Source organism: Prinia subflava, chromosome 8 (genome assembly GCF_021018805.1).
Source record: "Prinia subflava isolate CZ2003 ecotype Zambia chromosome 8, Cam_Psub_1.2, whole genome shotgun sequence".
Classification (NCBI taxonomy): Eukaryota; Metazoa; Chordata; class Aves; order Passeriformes; family Cisticolidae; genus Prinia; species Prinia subflava.
The window spans coordinates 12235457-12256644 of NC_086254.1; the positions used below are offsets into that span (position 1 = coordinate 12235457).

Here is a 21188-nt window from a genome sequence, read left to right on the forward strand (position 1 = left end):
TCTCCTCAGACCCTTCCCCAGCTCCGTGTCCCTCCTTTGGGCACTCTCCAACAGCTCTGGATCCTCCTGATCTTGTGGTGCCCCAATGGCATCCAGAACTCAAGGTGATTCCCTCCAACAGATCCTGGGCTCAAGCCATGAGGAACCCAGCAACTTCCCTGCAGGCATCCCCACATCCCCATTGTCTCAGGAGACCTATGGGATCTGCCCCACCATGGTACATCTGGAAACTCAACAGGCTTTGAGAGTATGGGCACCACTTTTGGGGTAACATCCAGGCCCTGGTGTAACTCCCAAGTGTCTGAAAAAATTCACAATACCAGAGGTTTATGTCCAAAAAGGAGGCAGAGGAGTCCTGTAACTTTATTCATGAACAAAGAGAGAGGCCATGGGGCATTTCCCATGGGGTCTCTCAAATTGCTGGGACAGCCTCATTTTTATCCTAATTTTCATGGCCACATCACCCTCTCCCTTTCTCCACTGGCTGAGGTACTTGGAAGGTACAAACTTCCTGAATTGCCTACTGTCTGTCCCCCTCTAATATGCATCCCCCTTTTGTTAAACATATGATATTCATAGTTCTATTGTCTTTGTTCTTCTCCAAGTTCAGGAATTTAGCAGGACCTTGGCTGAACAGCTGTCCATGTGAATTAATAACACTTTCTGAAACTGATGGTTTCTCCTGTTACTTCCTTATCTACAAGTCCCTGCCGTATCTACAAGCAGATTCACACAGTCTGTTTGTAAAGACACATTCCTCTTATTCCTTTCACCGGGCACCATCAGGGCACTGGCACTGCCTGTTTGTGGCCTTTTGTCACTTTGGTGCCAGTCCTTGCCACAGCTAAACCAAATGAGCTTTGTTCAGCCTTTTCCAGTGTTTTCTAACCTTTTTAAGCCTTCCTGCAAATCCAAGGCAGATTTGGGATTTCGTTGCTGCGGTTTTCCTTGTTCCTGTAGGGCCGGTCCTGGCCGCAGCTGAGCCCAGGGACCCTTTTCCAGCCTAGCCTCCAGGCAGGACAGGAGTGGGTTGGGATGGGGATGGTGGTGAGGGTGGGAATGGGGGGCCCGCGTGGTTTGGTGAGAGTTGGTGATGGTGGTGGGGATGGAGACGGCAGAGCTGTGCAGGACGGTGCGGGGATGCGGGGATGAGGAGGACGGAGCGGTGCGGTGCGGATGGGGATGTCGGTACGGGGAGCTGCAGGCAAGGACGGCGGTGTCTGTACGGTGCCGTGCAGACTCGTGCCGCACGGAGCGGAGCGGAGCGGCGCCGCCCCGTCCCGCCCCCGGTGCCACCGTGACCCCGCCGCCGATCACTTCCAGGGCGGCCCCGGCTCCCGATTTGAAAATGCGGGAGCGGCTGCTGGTGCTCCTGTGCGCGCTGGCTCGGCGGCGGCGGCGGCGCGCCGGGGCCATGGCCGGGAACGGGAGCAGCGCCGGCAGCGGGAGCGGCGCCGGTGCCGCGGGCTGGGACGGGCCGCAGCGGCGCGCCTGGCTCCGGCACTACTACAGCCAGCGGCAGAAGCGGCTCATGACGGTGACCGGGGCGGGGCCGCCATGGGAGGGGACTGCACGGGACGGGGGACAGCGGCATGCGGGGACGGGGTCGCGGGGGACGGAGGGTGCGGGGATGCGGGGGACATGTGGAGATCGCGGGGACACAAACGATGAGGGGAAGTCACGGGGGATGCGCTGGAGTCACGGGGACACAAAGGGTGGGGGATACGGGAGACGCGCGGAGGTCACGGCGACGTGGAGGGTGGAGGGATGCGGGGACGGATCCCAGGAACACAAGATGGGGGACGTGAGACACGGAACACATGGACATGGGGGATCTGGGGCACGGGCTACACGGGTCACAGGAACACGCAAAATGGACAGTGCGGGATGTAGGATGCAAAGGACGGTGTTGGGAAGGATGGGGAGCATGGGGAAGTCACAGGGAGGATGTAAAGGGTGGGGGACGTGAGACTCAAAACACGGGATGTGGATGGACATGTAGACACAGAGATCACAAAGGATGGGGAACGTGGGGATTCTGTGGGATGCAAAGACAGAGACACAAAGGATGGGACTTGAAGGACATGATCCTGGGATGTGATCCTGGACACGAAGGATGGTGGATGCAGAGGACATGGGGATGTGAAGGAGGGAGACATCAAAGGGGGGGGATGCAATGGGAGATACAAGGGATCCCTGGCAACAAGGACTAGCTGGAGGGGGGAACATGAGGAACCTGCTGGCCTGGGCAGTGGCTGAAGATGACTAAAATTTCCTTTAGCTGAAAGTTGCGTTGTAGATTTTAATAACAGGAAAAAAATCCTGTGGAGAGGCCAGGAGCTTTCCCTTCCAAATCATGATTCCCACCTTTGAGGGATGCTCTGTCCCCCTTCCAAACCAGGACTTAGCCCACAGTTCCCTTGGCAGCTGGAAATCCAGTCATGCTCATCAAAACACAAACCCCCCAGAGCAAATGGCCACCCCACAAAGAGGCTTTTTCAGAAAACTGTAACACCTGGGCATCTTGTCTGAAGTCACACCTACTGCCTGGTGGGTTTGCAGTGAGCTTTCCCAGGAACAGGAAGATTTGACCAGTGTTAGACCAGTTGGGACCACTGGCCACCTGACACTGGCCATCCTCCTGCCTTAAGCAAGTCTCTAGAGCTGGATGGTCTTTGGAAGAGGGTCCTAGTGAAGTGCAGGGAAGCCCTGTCTCACACTGCTGCTCTCTCTCCCTGCACTGCAGCTCCTCATCGCTCACCGGAGGAGAACCAGCTGCTGCTTCTACCCCCGTGCCTGGCCCAGCCTCAGGAGCACGGACTGGTGGGAGCGGGTGGTCTTGAAGGAGTTTGGGCCCCAGGACTGGTTGGAGAAGTTTCGGATGTCCAAGGAGACTTTCTTCTACATCTGCAACCAGCTGCGGCCTGGGCTGGCTCCGCACAGTGCCCACTTCCACCCCACCCTGCCCCTGGAGAAGAGGGTGGCTGTGGCCCTCTGGCATTTGGCCACCAACGTGGAGTACCAGACTCTGAGCCCGCTCTTTGGAGTGGGGCCCTCCACTGTGCAGAGCTGTGTCCGGGAGGTGAGCTATGCTGTTGTCTTGCTGCTGAAGCCACTTTACCTCCGTCTGCCTGACGAGAAGGAGCTGGAGAACATGGTGCGCATCTTCTGCACACGCTGGGGCTTCCCGCACTGCATCGGGGCACTGGACAGCCTGCATATCCCCATCCACCCACCCCTGCGCCTCACCGCCGACTACTGCAACGGCCAGGGCTGGCACTCCATCCTCACGCAGGCCACCGTGGATGGGCTGGGGCAGTTCTGGGATGTCTCCACCGCCTTTCCAGGCAGCATGGAGAACAGTGCGGTCCTGGAGAGCTCCAGCCTGTGGGTGCTGGCCAAGGAGGGCCGGCTGTGCCCCAACCCTCCCAAGAATTTCATGGGGAAGGCACAGAAGTACGTGCTGCTGGGTGATGCCACGTACCCCCTGCAAGACTGGATCCTCAAGCCCTACCAGGAGGACGAGAACCTCACCCAGCGCCAGCTGCAGTTCAACTACCGCCTGAAGCGCGCCCACAGCGTGATCGAGAACGCCTTCCTGCGCCTCAAGGCGCGCTGGCAGATCCTCCTCAAGTGTGACGACTGCAGCCTGGAGCTGCTGCCCACCCTCGTTCTTGCCTGCTGCATCCTACACAATGTCTGCGAGGCCCACGACAACCCCTTCAATGAGGAGTGGCTGGAGGGCACTGAGCCCACCGAGCTGCCCAAGCCCTCCCAGCCTGCGCCAGCTGCCATGGAGGACAACCGGGCTGAGCAAGTGCGAGAGCTGATGTGCCAGTACTTTGAGAGCTGTGGCGAGGGCTGATGGGCTTGGAGAGCAACTGCCTTGCACATCCCTGCTTGCAGACTCACTGTGAACTCTGGCAAACTGGCCCAGTGCTACCAGCTGTACCAGGCGGACCCAGGGCAGGGAGGGGCAGCCATGTCACGCTCGTGCTGGGTTTGCTGTGGAGGTTTCAGGCAGTGGAATGTATTTTTTTTTGTGCACATTCTCTCTCCCAGGATCTAAACTGTTTGGTGGTGTGATGTGTGCTGTGGGAGTACAGTGGGGATTAGGGCTGGGAGGGGGAGGCTGCTGAGATCTCCCTTTCTTCTGTTTCAAGGCCTCTCCATTGGGCCAAAATCAGCAGGAGCCTTGAAATAAGGCAAAACTCCTTTGAAGGTTTGAAACTTGCTGTGTAAACACACAAACTCAGGGATATGCTGCCCTGAGGGTTTGTCCAGCCTGGCAGCCCCTGGCCCCTCTTCAGAGGGGTTTGCCCAGCCTGGAACACCCTGAACCCCTCTCTAGAGAGGTTTGCCCAGCCTGGCAACCCCTGGCCCCTCTCCAGAGGCGAACACACTGAGGACCTTTCTGGAGAGGTTTGCCCAGCCTGGCACCCCTGTTTCCTCCTGAGGGATTTTGTCCAGTCTTGCACCTCAGGTCCCTCTCAGGGTGGGGGTTAGCCTAGCCTGACACTGCCCAAACTCTCTCCAGTGGAATTTCGCCTAGCCTGGAACACCCCGAGACCTGTCTCAGGGTGGGCCTTGCCCAGCCTGGCATCCCAGCCTCTCTCCAGAGGGGTTTGCCCAGCCTGGCACTGTCTCGTCCTTCCAGGGTGGGGTTTGCCCTGCCCAGCACCCCCTGCCCCTCTCCAGAGGAATTTTGCCCTTCTTGGAACACCTTAGCCCCTCTCTGGAGGGGTTTGCCCAGCCTGGCACCCCTGGCCCCTCTCCGGAGGGGTCTGTGGCTCGGTTCCCGGGCCCCTGTGTCCCTGCCGGGCTCTTGGATCCCTGACCGGGCCCGGCCGGAGCCGAACCTGCCCCGACCATGGTGGGCAGCGGCCCCGCCCCTCCCGCAGCGCCCCCTGGCGGGCGGGAGCAGCAGCGCCCTCAGGCGGGGGGGAGGCAGCGCCCCCTCGTGTTCGGCCCTGCCACGCGCATTGCGCAGGCGCAGCCGCCGGGTGGTCACGTGGCGGAGCAGCAAGATGGCGGCGCGCGGTGAGTGCAGTGCCGGCAACGCCGGGCCCTCCCCGAACCCCCCTGGTATCCCCCGGCCCGGGCAGCTCCTTTCGGGCCCCGGTTTCGCTGGCCCAGTGGCTCCGTCTGGCGCGGTCGCGGCAGGGGATTTATGTCCGTCCCGGGTATCCTGTGAAACCCAGTACGGACACGCGCTGTGGGGTCGCCCCCGGGGTCCGGTTCTCCGGCACAGGTTGGGCTGCGGCCCTTCCCGCCCGCCCTGCCCCCAGCCACGGGACCCGCTGGCTGCTGAGGGCGCGCCTTGACTCCCTTCCCCGAACGCAGGAGTGTGACCGGGGAGCCCCCCCAGAGTCCCCAGTGTGCCCGGACCCGCCCGCGCCATGGTGACGGAGCAGGAGGTGGAGGCCATCGGCCGCACGCTGGTGGACGCGGCGCAGCCGCTGCCTGCTCGGTTCCGGGCCCTCTTCACCCTGCGCAACTTGGGCGGCCGTGCTGCCGTGGAGTGGATCGGCCGCGCGTTTGGGGACGGCTCGGCGCTGCTGAAGCACGAGCTGGCCTTTTGCCTGGGCCAGATGCAGGACGAGGCGGCCATTCCGGTGCTCATCCGTGTGCTGGAGGACACGGCCCAGGAGCCCATGGTCAGGCACGAGGCAGGTACGGTGGCAGCTCCTGCGGCGCTCGGGGCAGGGCAAAGGGCTGGCAAGTGCGGCTTGGGGGGGCTTCCCCCACTATGTAGAGCAGCTCATGAGGGCCTGATCCGGCTTGGGTGTCAAAGCCTGAGTCACATAACATCTCACCACCTCCCCTGGCCAGACCAGACAGGACAGGTTGGCGAGGCCCTGCTGTTCCTGCTGGCCAGGCTTCTCCTGTCATGTTTGTCCTGTTTGGAATCAGTCAATACAGCGTGTGTTCATGTTTGCCCCATTTGGGATCAATCAGTTAGGCCTATGTCTGTGCTTTAGAGCAAGGCAAGGCATTGCCAGAGGACACAGCAGGATTCTTCTCATACAGACACCCTGATAACATCCTGATACATCCTTCAGGTGAAGCCCTGGGTGCTATTGGGAACCCTGACGTGCTGGATATCCTGAAACGCTATTCCCAGGATCCTGTGGTCGAGGTGAGGTTCTTGAGGGGTCATTTCCTCTGGGATGCAGCACTGCTGGTCTCAGAGGGTGAGGCAGGTCCCACGTGGGCAGGTGGGTGGGGACATCACGGTGGCATCCTGCTGCATGCTGGGCTTCTGCTGGTGCTGTCCAGTGCTGTTCTGCAGCCAGGGCTGTGTCCACGTACCCACAGGTGGCAGAGACGTGTCAGCTGGCCGTGAGGAGGCTGGAGTGGCTGCAGAACAACAAGGAGAAGTCGGGCACCAGCCCATACCTCTCTGTAGATCCTGCTCCCCCTGCTGAGGAGACGGATGTTGCCAAGCTCCGGGAGATCCTCCTGGATGAGTCCCAGGAACTGTTTGACCGCTACCGGGCCATGTTTGCCCTGCGGAATGTGGGGAGCCAGGCTGCTGTGCTGGCACTGGCAGAAGGTGAGGGCCTGTCCTTGTTGTGGGTCTGTCTGGGCTAATCTGGGATGAGCCCTGCCCAAATCCAGGACTGCCAGAGCTACTCTCATGTGTTTGTGTCTAGGGCTGCTGTTCCCTGCCACCTTACAGAGTGCTGGGTGGCCTCTGGTGTTCCAGAGCTCCCTTGCCACCCTCCAGAACCCCTTCCCTGAGGGAGGGCGAGCACTGGCTGTGATGGTGATCTGGGACTAGCTGGTCTGACCCATTGTCAGACCTGGCCCAGGGTTTTTGGGGTCCTGCGCTCCTGGCCTGGAAAGTCAGGGGCTGCTGGTGTTTGGGAATAGTTCTGGAGAGGGGAATGTCCCCTGAGGTAGAAAGCGGCAGACCACAGGAACTGTGTGGACCCACCCCCAGCCCAAGGAAAGTGGACCAGACTCTCCAGCCATCTGGGACTGTTGAGGTCCAAAAGATGGGATCTGTCAGCTCCTGCTCTAGTTGCTTGGTACCCTGGCCATGCTGCCATCCCCTGGAACATCATGTGGTTGGGCAGAACCTGAGCAGTTGTGGGGCACCAGCTCTGCTGGGGGCGGGTGCTTCCATCACAGGAGGCGCTGGGACATGGCTTGGATCAGGGAGCAGGGTGGGATCAGGGAGCAGGGGGGACACCCCTTCCTGTATGTGGGGCTGGGGCGGTGACCTTTGGCACCCCCAGCTTTCAGATGGGGGCTCCATCCAGGCGTCTCGCTATGTTTTGGGGGATCCTGGTCCATTCTGGGGGGTCCCAGCTCACTGTCCGTCCTCCCGCAGGGCTGCGCTGCGGCAGCGCGCTGTTCCGCCATGAGATCGGGTACGTGCTGGGGCAGCTGCAGGACGAGGCGTGTGTCCCCCAGCTGACGGCCGCCCTGCGCAGCCGCACCGAGAGCCCCATGGTGCGGCACGAGTGCGCCGAGGCGCTGGGCTCCATCGCCCGGCCCTCCTGCCTGCAGGCCCTGCGCGCCTTCGCCGGCGACGAGGAGCGCGTGGTGCGCGAGAGCTGCCAGGTGGCCCTGGACATGTACGAGTACGAGAACGGTGCCCAGTTCCAGTACGCCGATGGGCTCTGCAAGCTGCAGGCCTCCTCCTAAGCCTGGACTGGGAGCACTGAGGCACCTCCCACCCCCTCCTGCTGCCAATGGTGCTTTCACAGCCACCTCTGTTGGTGTGGATCCATGCCTTGCCACGCAGAGCTGGAGGAGGGACTGGATTTGCTCTCTGGCACAATTACAACCACCTTTTCCCTCCAAATCCAGGCTGAGCTGCTACTTGCCTCCCCATCACTCCTTGCCAGCTACTGTTTGCTAGATCTGCCCCTTTTCCCTGCCAGGATCAGCACTGCCTGCCCACAGCGTGGCTTGGGGCTTGGACCAGGTGGGCTCTGCTTGGCACATCAGAGCCTGCTGCAGCTCTGCAGGGCTTGGGCCTGCCCTGGGTTGGTGCTGCCAAGTCAGCAGCTCCATTCTCTCCAGCTGAGCTTTGCTGGGGGCTAGGATGGGCTTTGGGCACCCACTTTTGTGGGCTATGGTGTTGGGATGCTTCGAAATTGCTCTCAGTGCTGGTGCTGAGCTGGGGCCCTCCTCGCCCCCGCAGTGGGTTTGGCTTTTCCTGTTGGGACAGGCTGGAGCTGAGCCTGTGGCAGCCTCTGCCCCACAATGGGGGTTGTTTCATGGCAAAGTTGGGAAGATATTGCTGGGTTTTTTTCTGTGGGGAAGGAAAAAAGGGTTTTTTCTGCTGCCATTAGGGTGGGCAGGGTGAGGTAGAGCCTGTGTGGGCTTTCCCCTGTGTTTAACCAGGCCCAGGAGGGCTGAGGCTGCTGCTGGCACCCAAATCCTTCAGCCAGCCCAGCCTGGGCACTGGGGTGTGGGGTTTGGCAAGGAATAAAGCACTGGCACAGGAAGCTGGAGTGAGTTGAGCTGTGATTTACCTGTGCCCAGGTGTGGAATGAACCCAGTGCCATGGGGTCAAGCCCTGCGTGGGAGCCTGGGGGCTGCCAAAATGAAATCATAGAACCATTGAGGTTACAAAGGACTTCTAAAATTGAGTCCAGCCACACTGGGAGGAGGAGGGAATGTGGGGTCCCTGATGGCAGGACGTGAAACCCCCAGGCCTGGGGAGGAGGATGGACTGTCTGAGGTGCCCTGGTAGGTCCCACTGCCCTGCAGGGCCTGGCATCCTGCTGGGCATACCTTTTCCCCTTGTCCAAGGGCTCCCTGTTAGTCACTCCCAAGCTCAATCCTCTTAGTCCCTGAAACCAGGTCAGCATCTCCAGGGCACTGATGCTCAGGGACACAGCCAAGGGGCAGCCCTGGCCATGGCCCAGTCTGATCCAGTTCAGGACCCCATGGAAAGGGCTCTCAGTCAAGGTGTCACCAGTTTTGGTCACCTGTACACACTGAGAGTCAGTGACACGTGCCCAAGTGCTGTGGGTAGGGTCACCTTGTGTGTGATATGGAGGGTGAGGGGCTCCAGACTGCGGTTCCCCAGTGCTGGGGACAAACATCTGACATTTTCACACTATTTGGTGTCAGCAGCTCATATGGGTTGCTTGTCCCCCTTTCCTCACCCACTGTAGCCCCTGGGTGATGGGCAGGACCCAGCTTCAGGCTCTGGTGTGTCCCTGTGTCCATATCCATCCCCAGGACAGTGAAATGGGCGATTTCCCCCAGGCCATGTTACCACTGTTCCCTTCTTGGCACGTGGGCTCCAGCACCCTGGAGTTTGCCAGGCTGTTTGTCCCCACTTAATCACCTCGGCTGCCTGCACCTTTGTTCTCCAGCTTTTCCACAGCTGACTCACTCAGACCTCACAGGGTTGTTTCCCAATCATTCTGTGCTAACATTTGTCTCTGCTCCCCCAAACACCTTCTAAGACAAAATTAGAATAAAATGCATTTCTGAGGCTGGGATCTAGGCAGGGGTGACCTGGTGCAGCAGAATTGGGAGGTGCTGGAGTGGAGCAGGGCTGAGCCTTGAGCTTTGAACGCCCCCAGCACGTTCCCCCCGTTCCCAGTCTAGTCTGTGCTGAGAAGGGTTTGAGGTTTCTCGCAAGCTGCTGCTGGTCTGGGCTAAACCCTGCACCCTCTTGGTGTGGGGGGGAATTGCTTTTGGGGGAAGCATGGACTGCATCCCTCTGCAGGCTTCTCTGCCTTGGGAAGTTGATACTGGGTGCTGGGGTGGCACGTGGCAGCCATCTGGGAAGGTGACAGCCTCTTGCCATGGGCTGCTTCATGGTACAGCAGAGGGGGCCCCGTGGGAGCCCCCGTGGCTGAGGCTGCATCCCCATCCCCTCTGCCCATCACCACCGGCTCTGAGGGTGCTGTGTCCTCTGGGATCTCAGCCATCTGCTCCAAGGGCCCAGCGCCTGCTGAGGGATTTAACCCAGCCCAGGGGAGGGAGGAAAGACCTTGGGCATCCCTCCCCATCCCTGTCTTTGGGGATTCTCCAGCTGCAGGTGACTCCCCACTCCCAGGGGGGCCGGGGTACCAGTGGTGCTCCCAGAGTAGCAGGATTTGGGGACCCTGACCCACATCAGAGCCCGCTGGTCACCCCCCATGCTGAGGCAGCTGGGCTGTGCCTGGATTAGCAGGTGCTAAGCTCCTTCTCAGCAACACAGCACTGTCACCGGGTGACTGGCACTGCCACCAGCCATGGGGACACCACTGTCTCTGTGATCTGCCAGCACCAAGGAGCCTTGTGGACCCTGATGCCACTTCCCCCTCTGCAGACCCCTGTGTGGCAGAGGCTTCGGTGGCTTGGGGTGGGGGTGCAGGGATAGCTGGCCATGGCCCTGGCGGGGAGTATCCCCCTCCCTGGCACCGGGGAGGCGTGGAGACCACGGCACTTGCTGCAGTCCCCCCCGGACGAGGACGAGGTGCCGTATGTGGACTACAAGCCCCCTGCCCTGGACAGCATCCGCCTGCCCCGCTATGTCCTGTACCTGATGATGGCAGCTACACTGGTGCTGGTGGTGGCATATGCCATCGTGGGGCACCTCATCAAGGACCTGGTGCACGACTTCGCCGGTGAGTGCTACCCACAAGCAGGGTCGGGCTTTGGGGTGGGCAGGGGGCCGGGGGGGATCCCCCCAACCTGAGACTGTGCTGTGGCAGGGCTGGTGCTGCTGACAGCTCCGTCTCTGCCCCTGCAGACTGGGCATTCGGGCCCAAGCCGGAGGAGAAGGCGGGGATGGCTGAGGGCATCGTGCTGGAGGCAGAGTGGCTGGAGAAGGACGAGATGCTGGTGGAGCAGAAGGCAGAGGATGAACGCACCAGCATCCTACCTGGCACAGACATCCCGCTGGGGCTCGCTCCACGCAGCTCCGTCTCCTTTGCCGACTCCCCTGAGAAGGGGTTCTTCTAGGGCCAGGGGACACCCCTGCCACCAGCAGGACCCTGCAGCCCTGTCTGTCCATTGGGTCACAGTGTGGCCCTGGGCGTGGGCACTACTTAGCACTGGCACACAGCCTCCCCCTCCCTGCCTAGCCCTAGTGCTGCTCTCAGGGCTTCTCTTGGGCTGTCACACCAATAAAGCCACCTGCCCCAGCCCTGCGAGCCCCTTGGCCCAGCACAACGTGAGGGGTGGCAGGGCTGGGACACTCTAACCTTTGCCTGGGGCAACAGCACCTCTTGGCACAGCCATGGTCACTCCTGGTCATGGGCACATGGGTGTATAAAGGTGGGTGCTTGGGGGTGCAAACCCATGGTGTGGGTGCACAGGCAATGGTGGCAGGGGCACAGACACAGGTGCACACATGCACATGGAAACACAGATACACCTCTGGATGCGCCAAGTCAGCATGGACACATGGGTAGGGACAGACAGATGGACAGCTGGATGCTGAGCCTGGCTGTGCCCCCACCACCCCCTCAGTGCCTTGGCACTGCCAGACCACGCTCAGTGGCACACACAGGTGGCCCCAAACCAGACTTTGGTTCTGGGTGAGGGCCCTGGGGATGGGGGCTGTTGTATCAACCTGCACCCCCTGTCTTGAACCCAGGCTGAGGCTTGATCCCTGCACCCCTAGTCTCCTCCTTCATCCCTTGAGGAATTGCCACAGACAGGGTGGCCCTGCCAAAGTCCACTGTCCCTCCCTGGGGTGCTGCTGGCCACCCTCTGCCTCAGTTTTCCTTGTGCCCTGGTGGGTGGGCACCCTGCCATGGTCTCCCTGAGGTAACCTTGTCAGTATTTCACTCCTGACAGTACACACAGGCACTCACACCCCGAGGACATGATGGGGTCCCACGTGGGATTGTCTGGGGGCAGCTGGCTCATGCCCAGGGGAGTGCTGGGGGTGGCCTGGCATTGCCCACCCCTCTGTACCGTCCCATCCTCATGGGATCTGCCCCAGCCCTGCCAGCAGGGCTGGGGGGAACCAAGCAGAGTGGGGACTTCTCCACCCCATCACCCTTCTGTTCTTCCGCCTGTGCACCCACCCGCCCACCTGTCTGTCTCTCCCTCCATCCACCTGCCTACCCTGGGGGTGGTCCCCAGTCCTGGGCACAGGAACATGCCTGTCCTTTGCCACTGTGGTCCCGGAGGTGGTGTGCACTGGGTGCTGTGGGGTGCGGTGCCTGAGCCAGGGGTGTGTTACCACCTCCCAGGGGTGACAGGAGCCACGTTGCCATGGTGCTTGGTGCCATTTTGTCGTCTTGGGGCCAATAAAGGCGCCCGTTGTCCTGGGTGCAGAGTGCAGGCATGATAGCAGCAGGGGACAGAAGCTCACCTTCAGGAGTAGGATTCAGACGTGCCCCAGCCCTCCACCCAAAAATGCCAAAGCCCTTGCAGCCCCTCTCGCTCCTGGTCCTGCTCGTCCTCGCTGCCACCGCCCAGGGACAAGCTGGTAGGTGCCCCCGTGACCCTCTGTACCACCTGTGCTGTGGGGCCCCTGGGGAGGTAGCCAGCTCCTGGGAGACCTTTTCAGTGTGGCCAGTGTGTCCCAGTGCTCCAACAGTAACTTTTGGGGGCAGAGCAGAAAGGCCTGGAGACACCCACCTGCTGCCACAGTGCTCCCCACTGTGCTGGGGACAGGTGAGCTGTGTTGGGGGTGGCTTCCTTGGTACCCAAGGGAGAATGGGAAAGGGGAACAGTGACTGCCAATGTCCTGTCTCATAAGGGGGTCCCATCTCATGGGAGGTCCCATCCCCTGAGGGACGGAGCTCACCTGAAGCTGTCCCCATCCCCATCTTTTCCCTTCCCTGCCTGTGGCCATGCAGGCACGGGCCCCAAGGTGCTGCAGCCGTGGCTCATTGGCCTCACCGCCGTCGTCGTCTTCCTCTTCATTGTCTTTGTGATGCTGCTCATTAACCGGTTCTGGAATCTCAGGAGGCACAGGTTGGATTGGGGTGGGGGCCAGGGTGAGTGGCACTGTGGAAGTTGCCATGGGCTGGAAGCGGGGTTGTCCCCAGGCACCGTTCAGCCTCTCTCCCCCTGCAGGAAGGAGAACGACTACCCGGAGACCCTGGCGACTGACAGGTACACAGACCGGCTACCTCGGGACCCACACCCCCCACACACACCGGGGTTTGGATTCCCTCGAGGGTGGCCGCGTTCCGGCTGTGCCATGGTGGCCATGTGCCCTTCGTGCCCCGGGCACGGCCTCGGTGCCGGCGCAGTGCCCGGCTGACCGACGTTCCCTCCCTCCCGCAGGCTGGGGCGCTCCGGCCACGTCAACCCGGCGGCTGAGAACTGGGATGAGCAGAGCGAAGACAAGCAGGAGAGCAAGGCCACGTCCCTCTGAGTGTCCCCCGCGCCCTCTGCCCGCTCCGGAACACCTCTGGCGGGCGCCGCACCCTCACCCCGTCCGCGGGGCGGGAATCCGCGCCGGGTTTCGGCGACAGCCGTGGCCACCGTGGCACCTCTCGCCCCGCGGCCGTCCCGGCTGTGAGCAAGACCCGGCGCGGATCACCCGCTCGCCGGAGCGGAGCGGGGAGGGTGGGGGCCGGGGATGGCAGCGGGGCCTTCCCGTGTCCCCCAGCCCTGGGCCAGGGAGGGGTCCTGGCCCGGGGGGACGAGGACAGCCCCAGTAAAGGCTTCCCCAGCCTAGCCCGGCGTCCAGCGTCTTGTGTCACCGTGCTGGAGAGGGGGCTGTCCGGCACCCCCGGGGCCGCTAGGACAGGGGACATGGCAAGTTCCAAGCTGCCATGCCTCAGCGACCTCGGCAGGGCAGAGCCGGTGTCCAGCCACATCACTGCCCGATCGCCCCGGACCGAGGGGTGGGCACCGAGGGGACACGGGGGGCTGGGGAGCACCGAGGGGTGGGGGGGCCTCACCTCCATGGCTATCCTGAGCAGTGCTTGGGGACAGGGACCGTGGGCACCGCGGGGGTGAAGCGCAGCTTCGGCCAACGCTGACCTACGGGTTATGACAGTGACGTCACACCGCCAGGCGATGACGTCACGCGCACCAGGTGGTGACGTGCCATGGCCAAGGTCTGGAAACAGAGGACGTGGCAGCAGCTCCGAACCCTCACGTGAACCACGTCTGCCCCCACCCGTGTCCTGTCGCCACATGTCCCCTCCCTGTCGCCCCGGGCCCTGCGGGGGTCCCAGCTCTCCCACCCTCCTCATCCGGGCCAAGAGCTGTCATGGGTGGGGGGCCTCCTCTGGGGTGATGGGTGCCCCCGGCCTGGCAGGACTCTGCTCTCCCCGGTGCCCCCCAGTGCCCTCCTCCTCCGCTGAGACACCCGTGTTCTCCCCGGTTGGGCGCCATGCCTCAGTTTCCCCCGGGGCAGCGAAGGAAGGGCGGAGGCGAGCTGGAGTTGAAGCATAGCTTGTTTAATTTTTATACTTTTTTTTTTTGTCTTTTTTTTTTCTTTTCATTTTTATCTTTTTTTGTGTGTCGGTTTTTTCTTTTTTGTTTTTTTCTTCTTTTTTGTCTCTTTTTTCTCTTTTTTGCATAGGGGAGGGGGGGGAACAACAACAACAAAAAAAAAAAACAACGGGAAAAAAAAACAACAAAAGAAACAAAACAAACGAACAGAAACCAAAACAAAAAACCAAAAATCCGTATCAGGGTCAGTAAGTGTATGTAGGCAGGAGCGCTATGGGTAATGGCTGCGTACAATGGTATAATCAAATATCGTGAAGCACCAGGGGGGCGGGCGGGGGCTCGGGGGGTCATGCGGGGCCAGGGGGCGCGGGGGGGGCAGGCGGGGGGGCCCGGCCCCGGCTCGCGGCCCTGGTGCGCTGGCGGTGTGTATCGGCTGCGGCAAAGCGAAAGCGAGAGTCCGGCGAACGAGTAAAATATAACTGCGGGAGGGGGCAGCCCCGGCCCCCCGGGGGGAGCGGGGACCCCCCGAAAAGGCGGGCGGGGCAGCCGGCGGCGCGGAGGCACTGCGGCGGGATTTTTGGTTTGGGTAAGAGGCGCGGTCCGGCCGGCTGCCGCCTCGGCGCCTTTTTGGGGCGGTTTGTCTCCTTTTGCCGCTCTTTGCCCAGGGGTGGGATTTCCCCCCACCCCGGCTCCACCTCCCGCCTGCCCCCGGGCATCGCACGGGCCGCCCAGCGGGGCACGGGGGTGCCTAGAGCGGCACCCATGGGCCGGGGCACCCGTGGGCATCGCTTGGGGCACCCAGCGGGGCATTCAGGGGTACTGCTAGAGGCACCTGTGAGCACCACTGGGGGCACCCAGAGAGGCCCTCGAGGGCATCACCTGGGGCGCCCAAGGGACACCCAGAGGGACCCCCATGGGCACCCACAGGGGTACCCGGTGGGGCACTCCCGAGGGGGGCAGAAAGCAGCAAATTCCAAACTCTGAGTACAAAAATAAACAAACAAAATAAACAAACAAAAACAAGAAAAAAACCAAAACAAAAGCCCAAACCCCAAGAAACAAGACATATATATATACATATATATATGTATATATATATGAGATTTTATATATATATATATATTCCTTTGCGATTTAAAGTACCTTAACTGTGTGGGGGCCCGCGCCCCCCCCCCCCCGGACCTGCAGCCCCATATATATATACGTGGAGATATATATATATATATATATATGTACAGGTTATTTGTTTTATTTATAGGTCACAAAGACTATTTTTAATTAATTTTTTAAGCCGACGAGCCCGACTAAAAACCCTCTAGGAGAGACTGTAGTGCATGAAACCCCCGCGGTGATTGTCGAGCGGAGTCCCCTCGTATCCCCATCCTGCGGGGGACCCCCCCCGAAACTTCCCCAGGCATGGGGTGTCCTCCACCCCGGCTTTGCGCTCACCCCGACCGTGGCCATCGAGGCCGCCAGAAGGTAAAAAAAAGAAGGGAGAATGGTTAAAAAAAATTAGAAATAATAAAAATGAGTGGTGCCCCCCCCCCGGGGAGGGACCAGGGGGTGTTGCATATTCCCTTTGGGCAGAGCCGGGGGTGGGGCCCCGGGGAGTGTCGGGGGAGCAGTGCAAAGACCCCGGGGGCACGGGGGGCTCCCCGGCCCCGCAAGGGGAAGCCCCCGGCACGCTCCCCCCAGTGCCGCCCTACGGGCTGGGGGGCGTCGAGTTGATACTTTTTTGCTTTTTATTAATTTGGTTTAAGGTGCTTTTCTTGCCGAGGGCGGGTTTTGGGGGGCTGCGGCCGCAGCCCGGCCGGACTTGGTGCCGGCCCGAGGGTGAGGAGGCAGCAAAAGGGGGCAGGGGACGGTCCCGGAGGTGTCCCCGCGGGGGCAGGGGGTGCCGGGCCTTCCTCGGGGCGGGGGGGGGCTCAGGCCCGAGGGGCGCCAGCGCCCCTCGCCTCCCCGGGGCTGGCCGAAGGGGCTGCCCCAGTGCCCCCGCTCCTTCCCTCCACTGCCACTGTCACCGTTTAAAAATGCTTTTTTTATTTTAATGATTTTTGCTTTGAGCTGAGCCTTTTCCAGCCTTACTACCCCCCCCTTTTTTTTTTATTTTCTATTTTTAAAAAAAATCTCTCTTTTTTATTTTTTAATTTTGTCTTTTCTTCCCCCCTCCTTTTTTTTTTTTTTTTTTTTTTTTTTTTTATTCTATTTTTCATTTCTCCCCCCAGCCGGACACCGCCCCCGTTCCCTCCTTGCATTGTCTTTGCAGAAATCAATACTGCACCTTGCATAAAGAAGCGTCTCCCAGGGCTCCTCCCAAGGGTCTGGGACCCTCAAATCAGCCTGAACTGTGGGCGAAACCCGGCGGGACGCGAGCATCCCGTCACTCCCCCACTAATACTTTTGGACACCAAAAAACCCCCAAACAAACAAACATAACAAAAAACAAACCACACAAAAAAAAATCAAAACAAATAAAAAACCAAACAAAAAACCACCAGAAGACCCAAAAAACCAACCAAACCAAAAATTAAAGATTGTTGACGACGACGTTTCTTTATGCCCGACCAGCAGCGCTGCCGGTGCCACCCGCCCGGTGTCACAACCCACGTCAGTACTCAGCCTCAGGAGGTTGGGGGGGGTCTCTCCAGCCGGCGGAACGCTGGGGTTTTAAGGCAAATTCTGGGGTTTTAGGGGGTGTCGGGCCCCTGCTCGGTAGCGGGCGCAGCAGCGAGAGGCGGAAAGAAGGCACCTCCTGCCAGTCCCTGCTGCGCCAGCCGGGTCCCCGCGGGTGAAGCCGGTGGGGTGGAGGTGGGGGGAGGCTGTGACCCCCAGACACCAGCCCGGGGGGGTCACAGCTACATTCACACGGTTCCATTCCTGTCACGAGAGCAGCTGGGCTCAGCCCTCCCGGCCCCCCATTGAAAACCAATTTAAAAGTGGGGGTCCCCTAAGGGGGAGGGGCGGGACCCTGTGGCCCTCCCTTAAGGATCAGCCCTGCAGGGTCCGTGCCTGCTCCTCCCCGCACGGACCCCGCCACAGCCCGGTCAGTCTCGCCGCGCCGGACACCGGGTCCCCCCCGAGCCTTCGGGGGGATCTCTGGCCCGGGGGTCCCTGCCGCCTCCCGCCTCGCTGCCTTTGGTTGCTGAAAGCAGAAAAAAAACCAAAAACCAAAAAACAAATCAAAAGCCCCCAAAAGGGAAAGAAAACAAACAAAAGAGAGGCAAAGCAAAGGGGTGGCCGCCCCCCCGGCCGGCCCCCCCAACAGCTATTGCATATTCCGGTGTGTTGGCGCAGAGGATGCATCGGTATTACCAACTGGAAGACGTTTCTGAGGGGGAAAATCGGTTTGAAAAGAAGAATAGAGAGAAAAAGGGACTTTTCCGGCCGAGAAGAAGCCATGCAGGAGGCGAGGGGGGGGCAGCGGCCCCCGGCCCCCCCGGCCCCCCGGGAGCCCCGGGCATGCAGCGACTCCCTCGCACTGATATCGGGTCCAGTAATACTTAGGCTTCGAAGGCAAGGCACATCATGTGGTATAAAATTTCGTGCAAATTAGGAAAACATGGATTTTTTTTTTTCTTGTGTGTTTTTTACGGCTTTTTTTATACAGACTTTTTTTGGGTTTTTTTTCTCCTTTTTTTTTTTCTTTTTTTTTTTTTTTTTTCTTTTTTGTCTTTTGCTGAAGGGGAAGGTAGAGCCGGTTAATAAGAGTCTGCCATGCACAGCATCAGCCAGCCGCGGCTGGGTTGAGCCAGGTCACCAGATCCTGTTAAAGCACCATGCAGTTTATTTGTCTTTTTTTTTTTTTTTTTTTTTTTTTGTCTTTTTGTCTTTTTTTTCCATGTGTTTCTTTTCTCAGATCTTTTTTTTTTAAAAAAAACAAGTTTCCCTCTCCGCCGAGCACTTTTTTTTGTTGTGTTTTCCTTTTTCTTTTTTCTTTTTCTTTTTTTTTTTTTTTGGTGGGTTTTCTCCTTTTCTTGTCCTTTTTGATTATTTTTCTGTCTCCCGGGATTTCCTGCGTCAGCCCTTTCCCTGGTGCCTCGTTGTGCCGACCCGGGGGGTGGGAAGCGGGGGGAAGCGGGGGGAAGCAGGGGCCACTGGGATGGGGGATGCGATGCCGGTGGTCCTCGGGGCGCACTGGGTGCCAGGGGAGGGGGCCAGGCGGGGTGGCGACGGTGGCCTTGGTGACATTCCCAGCTCCTGGACATCCCACGGTGGCTTCTCTCCATCATCACCCTTCGGGCGTCCCCTGAGGCAGACATCCTTTGGGGATCAGTCTCCTCGTCTCGCTGGGGACAACGGGCACTTCGTCCTCTTCCTCCTCCTCGCCTCGGCCGTAGCGGGAGTCCCTCTGCTCTAAGGCACTGCCACGTCCCTGCGTCCCCTTCCCGGCCACGCTGTCACCGCACGGGACGGGGACGGCCGAGCGCTTCCTCCCGCGCTGCCCCCGGCCGGGGGCTCCTCCGGGAAGGCCGGGACCCCTCCCCGCCGCAGTTCAGGCACTTGACACGGGGTCAGGGGCTGCCGGGGACACCGGGGGACTTCGAGGGGCTCCGGGGGGCTGGTTCTAGCCTCGCCGTCGCTCGGGCTTCTTTGTTCCATCCTTCTGTATGCAAAAACAAACAAACAAAAAACCAAAAAACCAAAAAAAAAACCACCCCAAAACAAAACAAAAAACAAACAAAAAAAAAAAAACCAAACAAAAAACCAACCAAACAAAAAAACATAAACCAAACCAAACCAAACAAACAAACAAACAAAAAAACCCACCAAAAAACCAACCAAAAAAACAAAACCACCAAACCCAAAAACCCCAAACCAGCCGTCCCAGCAAGCCAGTGCCGGGGACTCCTCCTCCTCCTCTTCCTCTTCCTTTTTTTGTGATTTTGTTTTCTTTTCTTCTCTTCTCTCTTTTTTCTTTTCTTTTCTTTTTTTTTCTTTTCTTTTCTTTTTTTTTTTAGACGATTCCCTCTTAAAAGTGCATTTCCTACAAAATGTGCAACACAAGCGCACCCTCTCCTGCCTCCCACCTGGTACCTGTCCACAGGAATGCATAGCTCAAACACAGGATGCACGCCCCCCCAGCCCCACGGGACCCCCGGGCGCGGTGACACGCCGGGGGACACAGGGACACGCGTGGCCCCGGCCGGGCTTGGGGGAGGAAGGCGACCAGAGAGATTGTGACCGGTGCCCCGGCGCGACAGCGGCTACCCGGGAACCATGGGGGCCGGGCTGCGACAGTCCCCATGCCGTGCCCCCGGTGGAATCGCGGTGCCACCGCCGCTGTGATGTTTGGGCCGCGGTGGGAGAGTCCCGACACCGTGACCGCGCGGGAACCGAGGTGCCACCGCCGCGGCGACCATCTCTGGCCGTGCCCGTGCACCCTCTGTGGTCACAAGCCCCCTCCTCCTGTGCCACCCCCTCGATCCACTGTGCCACCGTGTCTCCGTGCCACCGATAACCGTCACCGTGTCACTGCAGCACGATGTCACCGTCCCCGAGGAGCTCGCACAGCACAGAACATCGCCCGCCCCGACCGCGGGCACACCCGGTCCGCGGGGCTGCGGCAGGAGGGGTTCCCCGCCCCGCCGCGCCCCAGCCCCGGGGCCCCCCGACAGTCTGGGCCGAGGGGGTCGGCGGAGGAGGTTTTGATCTTTTTTACTCACATAGAGAACGAGAGAGTCAAAGCCGTTTGCATATTCGGCGAGCGGCCGGCGGGGCTCGGCGCCGTGGCCCTGCAGCCGCTCCGGGAGGCATTGCTGGCACGACTTGTGTCAGGTCTCAGCGCGGCGCCGGCCGACGGGGTAAATAATAGTGTTTTTTTCTTTCTCTCTTTTTTTTTTTTTCCTGTTTCTTTGTTTTCTGGCGCATCGCCGGGGTGGGGGGAAAGGTCCTCCTGGGATGGGTTGTTGGTTTGTTTGTTTTTTGTTTGTTTTTTTTTTTTTTTTTCCCATTTTAAAACAGTTTGACCATTGTCCTTCTTCCTTTCCCTCGCTCTTTCCTTCGGGTTTGGGTTTGCTTGTCGTTGTCGTCGTCGTCGTCGTCGTTGTCGTGAGGCCGCGCTCTCCGTCGTCACCGCAAGGCTGGGCCTGGTGCTCGGGGACGGGGATGTTCCTCTGGGGGTGCCTAAAGCAGAGGAGAAGGGAGGCGAAGGGGCGGCACGGCGGCGGTTATCCCAGGTACCAGGACTGCCGGGAGAGAGGAGAGAGGCCGGCGTTAGTGCTCTGCCCCGCGGAGCTGCCTCGTCCCCCCGCCGGTCCCCGGAGCCCGGGACAGCGGTGCCCGCGCTGCGCCCCGCTCGGCGCACGGGGCTGGCGCTGCCACTCCTGCGCTAAGTTTGTCCGTCCTCCGCACCGCGGCCACTCGCGTTCCCCTGGGGGCCGCTCCCTCTGCACCTTCAGGGCAAAGGCGACTCTCCCCAAGGAATGGTGCTGCCTGGGGACAGGTAGGGGGGTGGCACAGCTGGGGACCCCTCGAGTGGCCCCCTGCCACCCTCCCATTGTTTCCCCCCCAGCCCCAAGTTCAAGTTCATTCCCGATTACCTCATGTCTGGTTTCCGTTGGAAACGAGACAGCTCGGGGCCGCTGCTTCCCTTAACCCTTCCAGGCCCCGGCACACATGACCAGAGCGCGACAGGTCTCAGCTGCCCCTTCCGGGACACCATACCTCAGTTTCCCCAGTCAAGCATCCTTGAGCCCTCCCCGCGCGTGACTAGGGACACGTATACACAGGGACCCTGGCGGTCCTGGGACTGTGAGTGGCTGTGACCCCTGTCTCTGCACAAGGACTCAGGCCCTTGCTCCTCCAAGGTTCTCCTGGTGCTGCCCCAGGTCTCGTTAGGGACCCAAGGCCCTTGG

The 21188-nt window shown here is 60.3% G+C and overlaps 5 protein-coding genes across 9 annotated transcripts in view; 4 read left to right on the plus strand and 1 right to left on the minus strand.

Annotated features, from left to right (window-relative positions):
* Positions 1-1078: 1078 nt before the first annotated feature.
* On the plus strand, positions 1079-4824 carry LOC134553435 (uncharacterized). Its single transcript, XM_063403100.1, has 2 exons — positions 1079-1537; positions 2747-4824. The coding sequence occupies exons 1-2, from the start codon at positions 1094-1096 to the stop codon at positions 3863-3865; spliced, it is 1563 nt and encodes a 520-aa protein (XP_063259170.1). The 5' UTR covers positions 1079-1093; the 3' UTR covers positions 3866-4824.
* Positions 4825-4975: 151 nt separating this feature from the next.
* Positions 4976-8465, plus strand: DOHH (deoxyhypusine hydroxylase). Its single transcript, XM_063403106.1, has 5 exons — positions 4976-5040; positions 5344-5673; positions 6063-6139; positions 6319-6556; positions 7340-8465. Exons 2-5 carry the CDS (start codon positions 5400-5402, stop codon positions 7654-7656), a joined length of 906 nt encoding a protein of 301 aa, XP_063259176.1. The 5' UTR covers positions 4976-5040; positions 5344-5399; the 3' UTR covers positions 7657-8465.
* Positions 8466-9581: 1116 nt separating this feature from the next.
* Positions 9582-10937, plus strand: SMIM44 (small integral membrane protein 44). Its single transcript, XM_063403108.1, has 2 exons — positions 9582-10589; positions 10715-10937. Exons 1-2 carry the CDS (start codon positions 10349-10351, stop codon positions 10924-10926), a joined length of 453 nt encoding a protein of 150 aa, XP_063259178.1. The 5' UTR covers positions 9582-10348; the 3' UTR covers positions 10927-10937.
* Positions 10938-11794: 857 nt separating this feature from the next.
* On the plus strand, positions 11795-18988 carry SMIM24 (small integral membrane protein 24). The gene is given in 5 exon segments (XM_063403107.1): positions 11795-12248; positions 12251-12406; positions 12780-12897; positions 13000-13038; positions 13213-18988. Coding segments are annotated over 5 exon segments (858 nt in total). The 3' UTR covers positions 13304-18988.
* NFIC (nuclear factor I C) overlaps positions 18117-21188 on the minus strand; it is a 40625-nt gene continuing 37553 nt past the window's right edge. For all 5 annotated transcript variants that reach the window (XM_063403102.1, XM_063403103.1, XM_063403105.1 and 2 more), the window contains one exon: positions 18117-20519. In XM_063403102.1, the coding sequence (XP_063259172.1) occupies positions 20502-20519 (18 nt within the window). In that variant the 3' untranslated portion in view covers positions 18117-20501. The remainder of the gene's footprint in view (positions 20520-21188) is intronic.

Bases quoted from the DNA above. Each gene is read 5' to 3' on its own strand.
- LOC134553435 (XM_063403100.1), top strand. From the start codon at position 1,094: ATGGTGGTGGGGATGGAGACGGCAGAGCTGTGCAGGACGGTGCGGGGA. The intron at 1,538-2,746 runs GTGACCGGGGCG...CCTGCACTGCAG, and splicing joins GGCAGAAGCGGCTCATGACG to CTCCTCATCGCTCACCGGAG.
- DOHH (XM_063403106.1), top strand. From the start codon at position 5,400: ATGGTGACGGAGCAGGAGGTGGAGGCCATCGGCCGCACGCTGGTGGAC. The intron at 5,674-6,062 runs GTACGGTGGCAG...TACATCCTTCAG, and splicing joins CATGGTCAGGCACGAGGCAG to GTGAAGCCCTGGGTGCTATT. The intron at 6,140-6,318 runs GTGAGGTTCTTG...ACGTACCCACAG, and splicing joins CCCAGGATCCTGTGGTCGAG to GTGGCAGAGACGTGTCAGCT.
- SMIM44 (XM_063403108.1), top strand. From the start codon at position 10,349: ATGGCCCTGGCGGGGAGTATCCCCCTCCCTGGCACCGGGGAGGCGTGG. The intron at 10,590-10,714 runs GTGAGTGCTACC...CTGCCCCTGCAG, and splicing joins CCTGGTGCACGACTTCGCCG to ACTGGGCATTCGGGCCCAAG.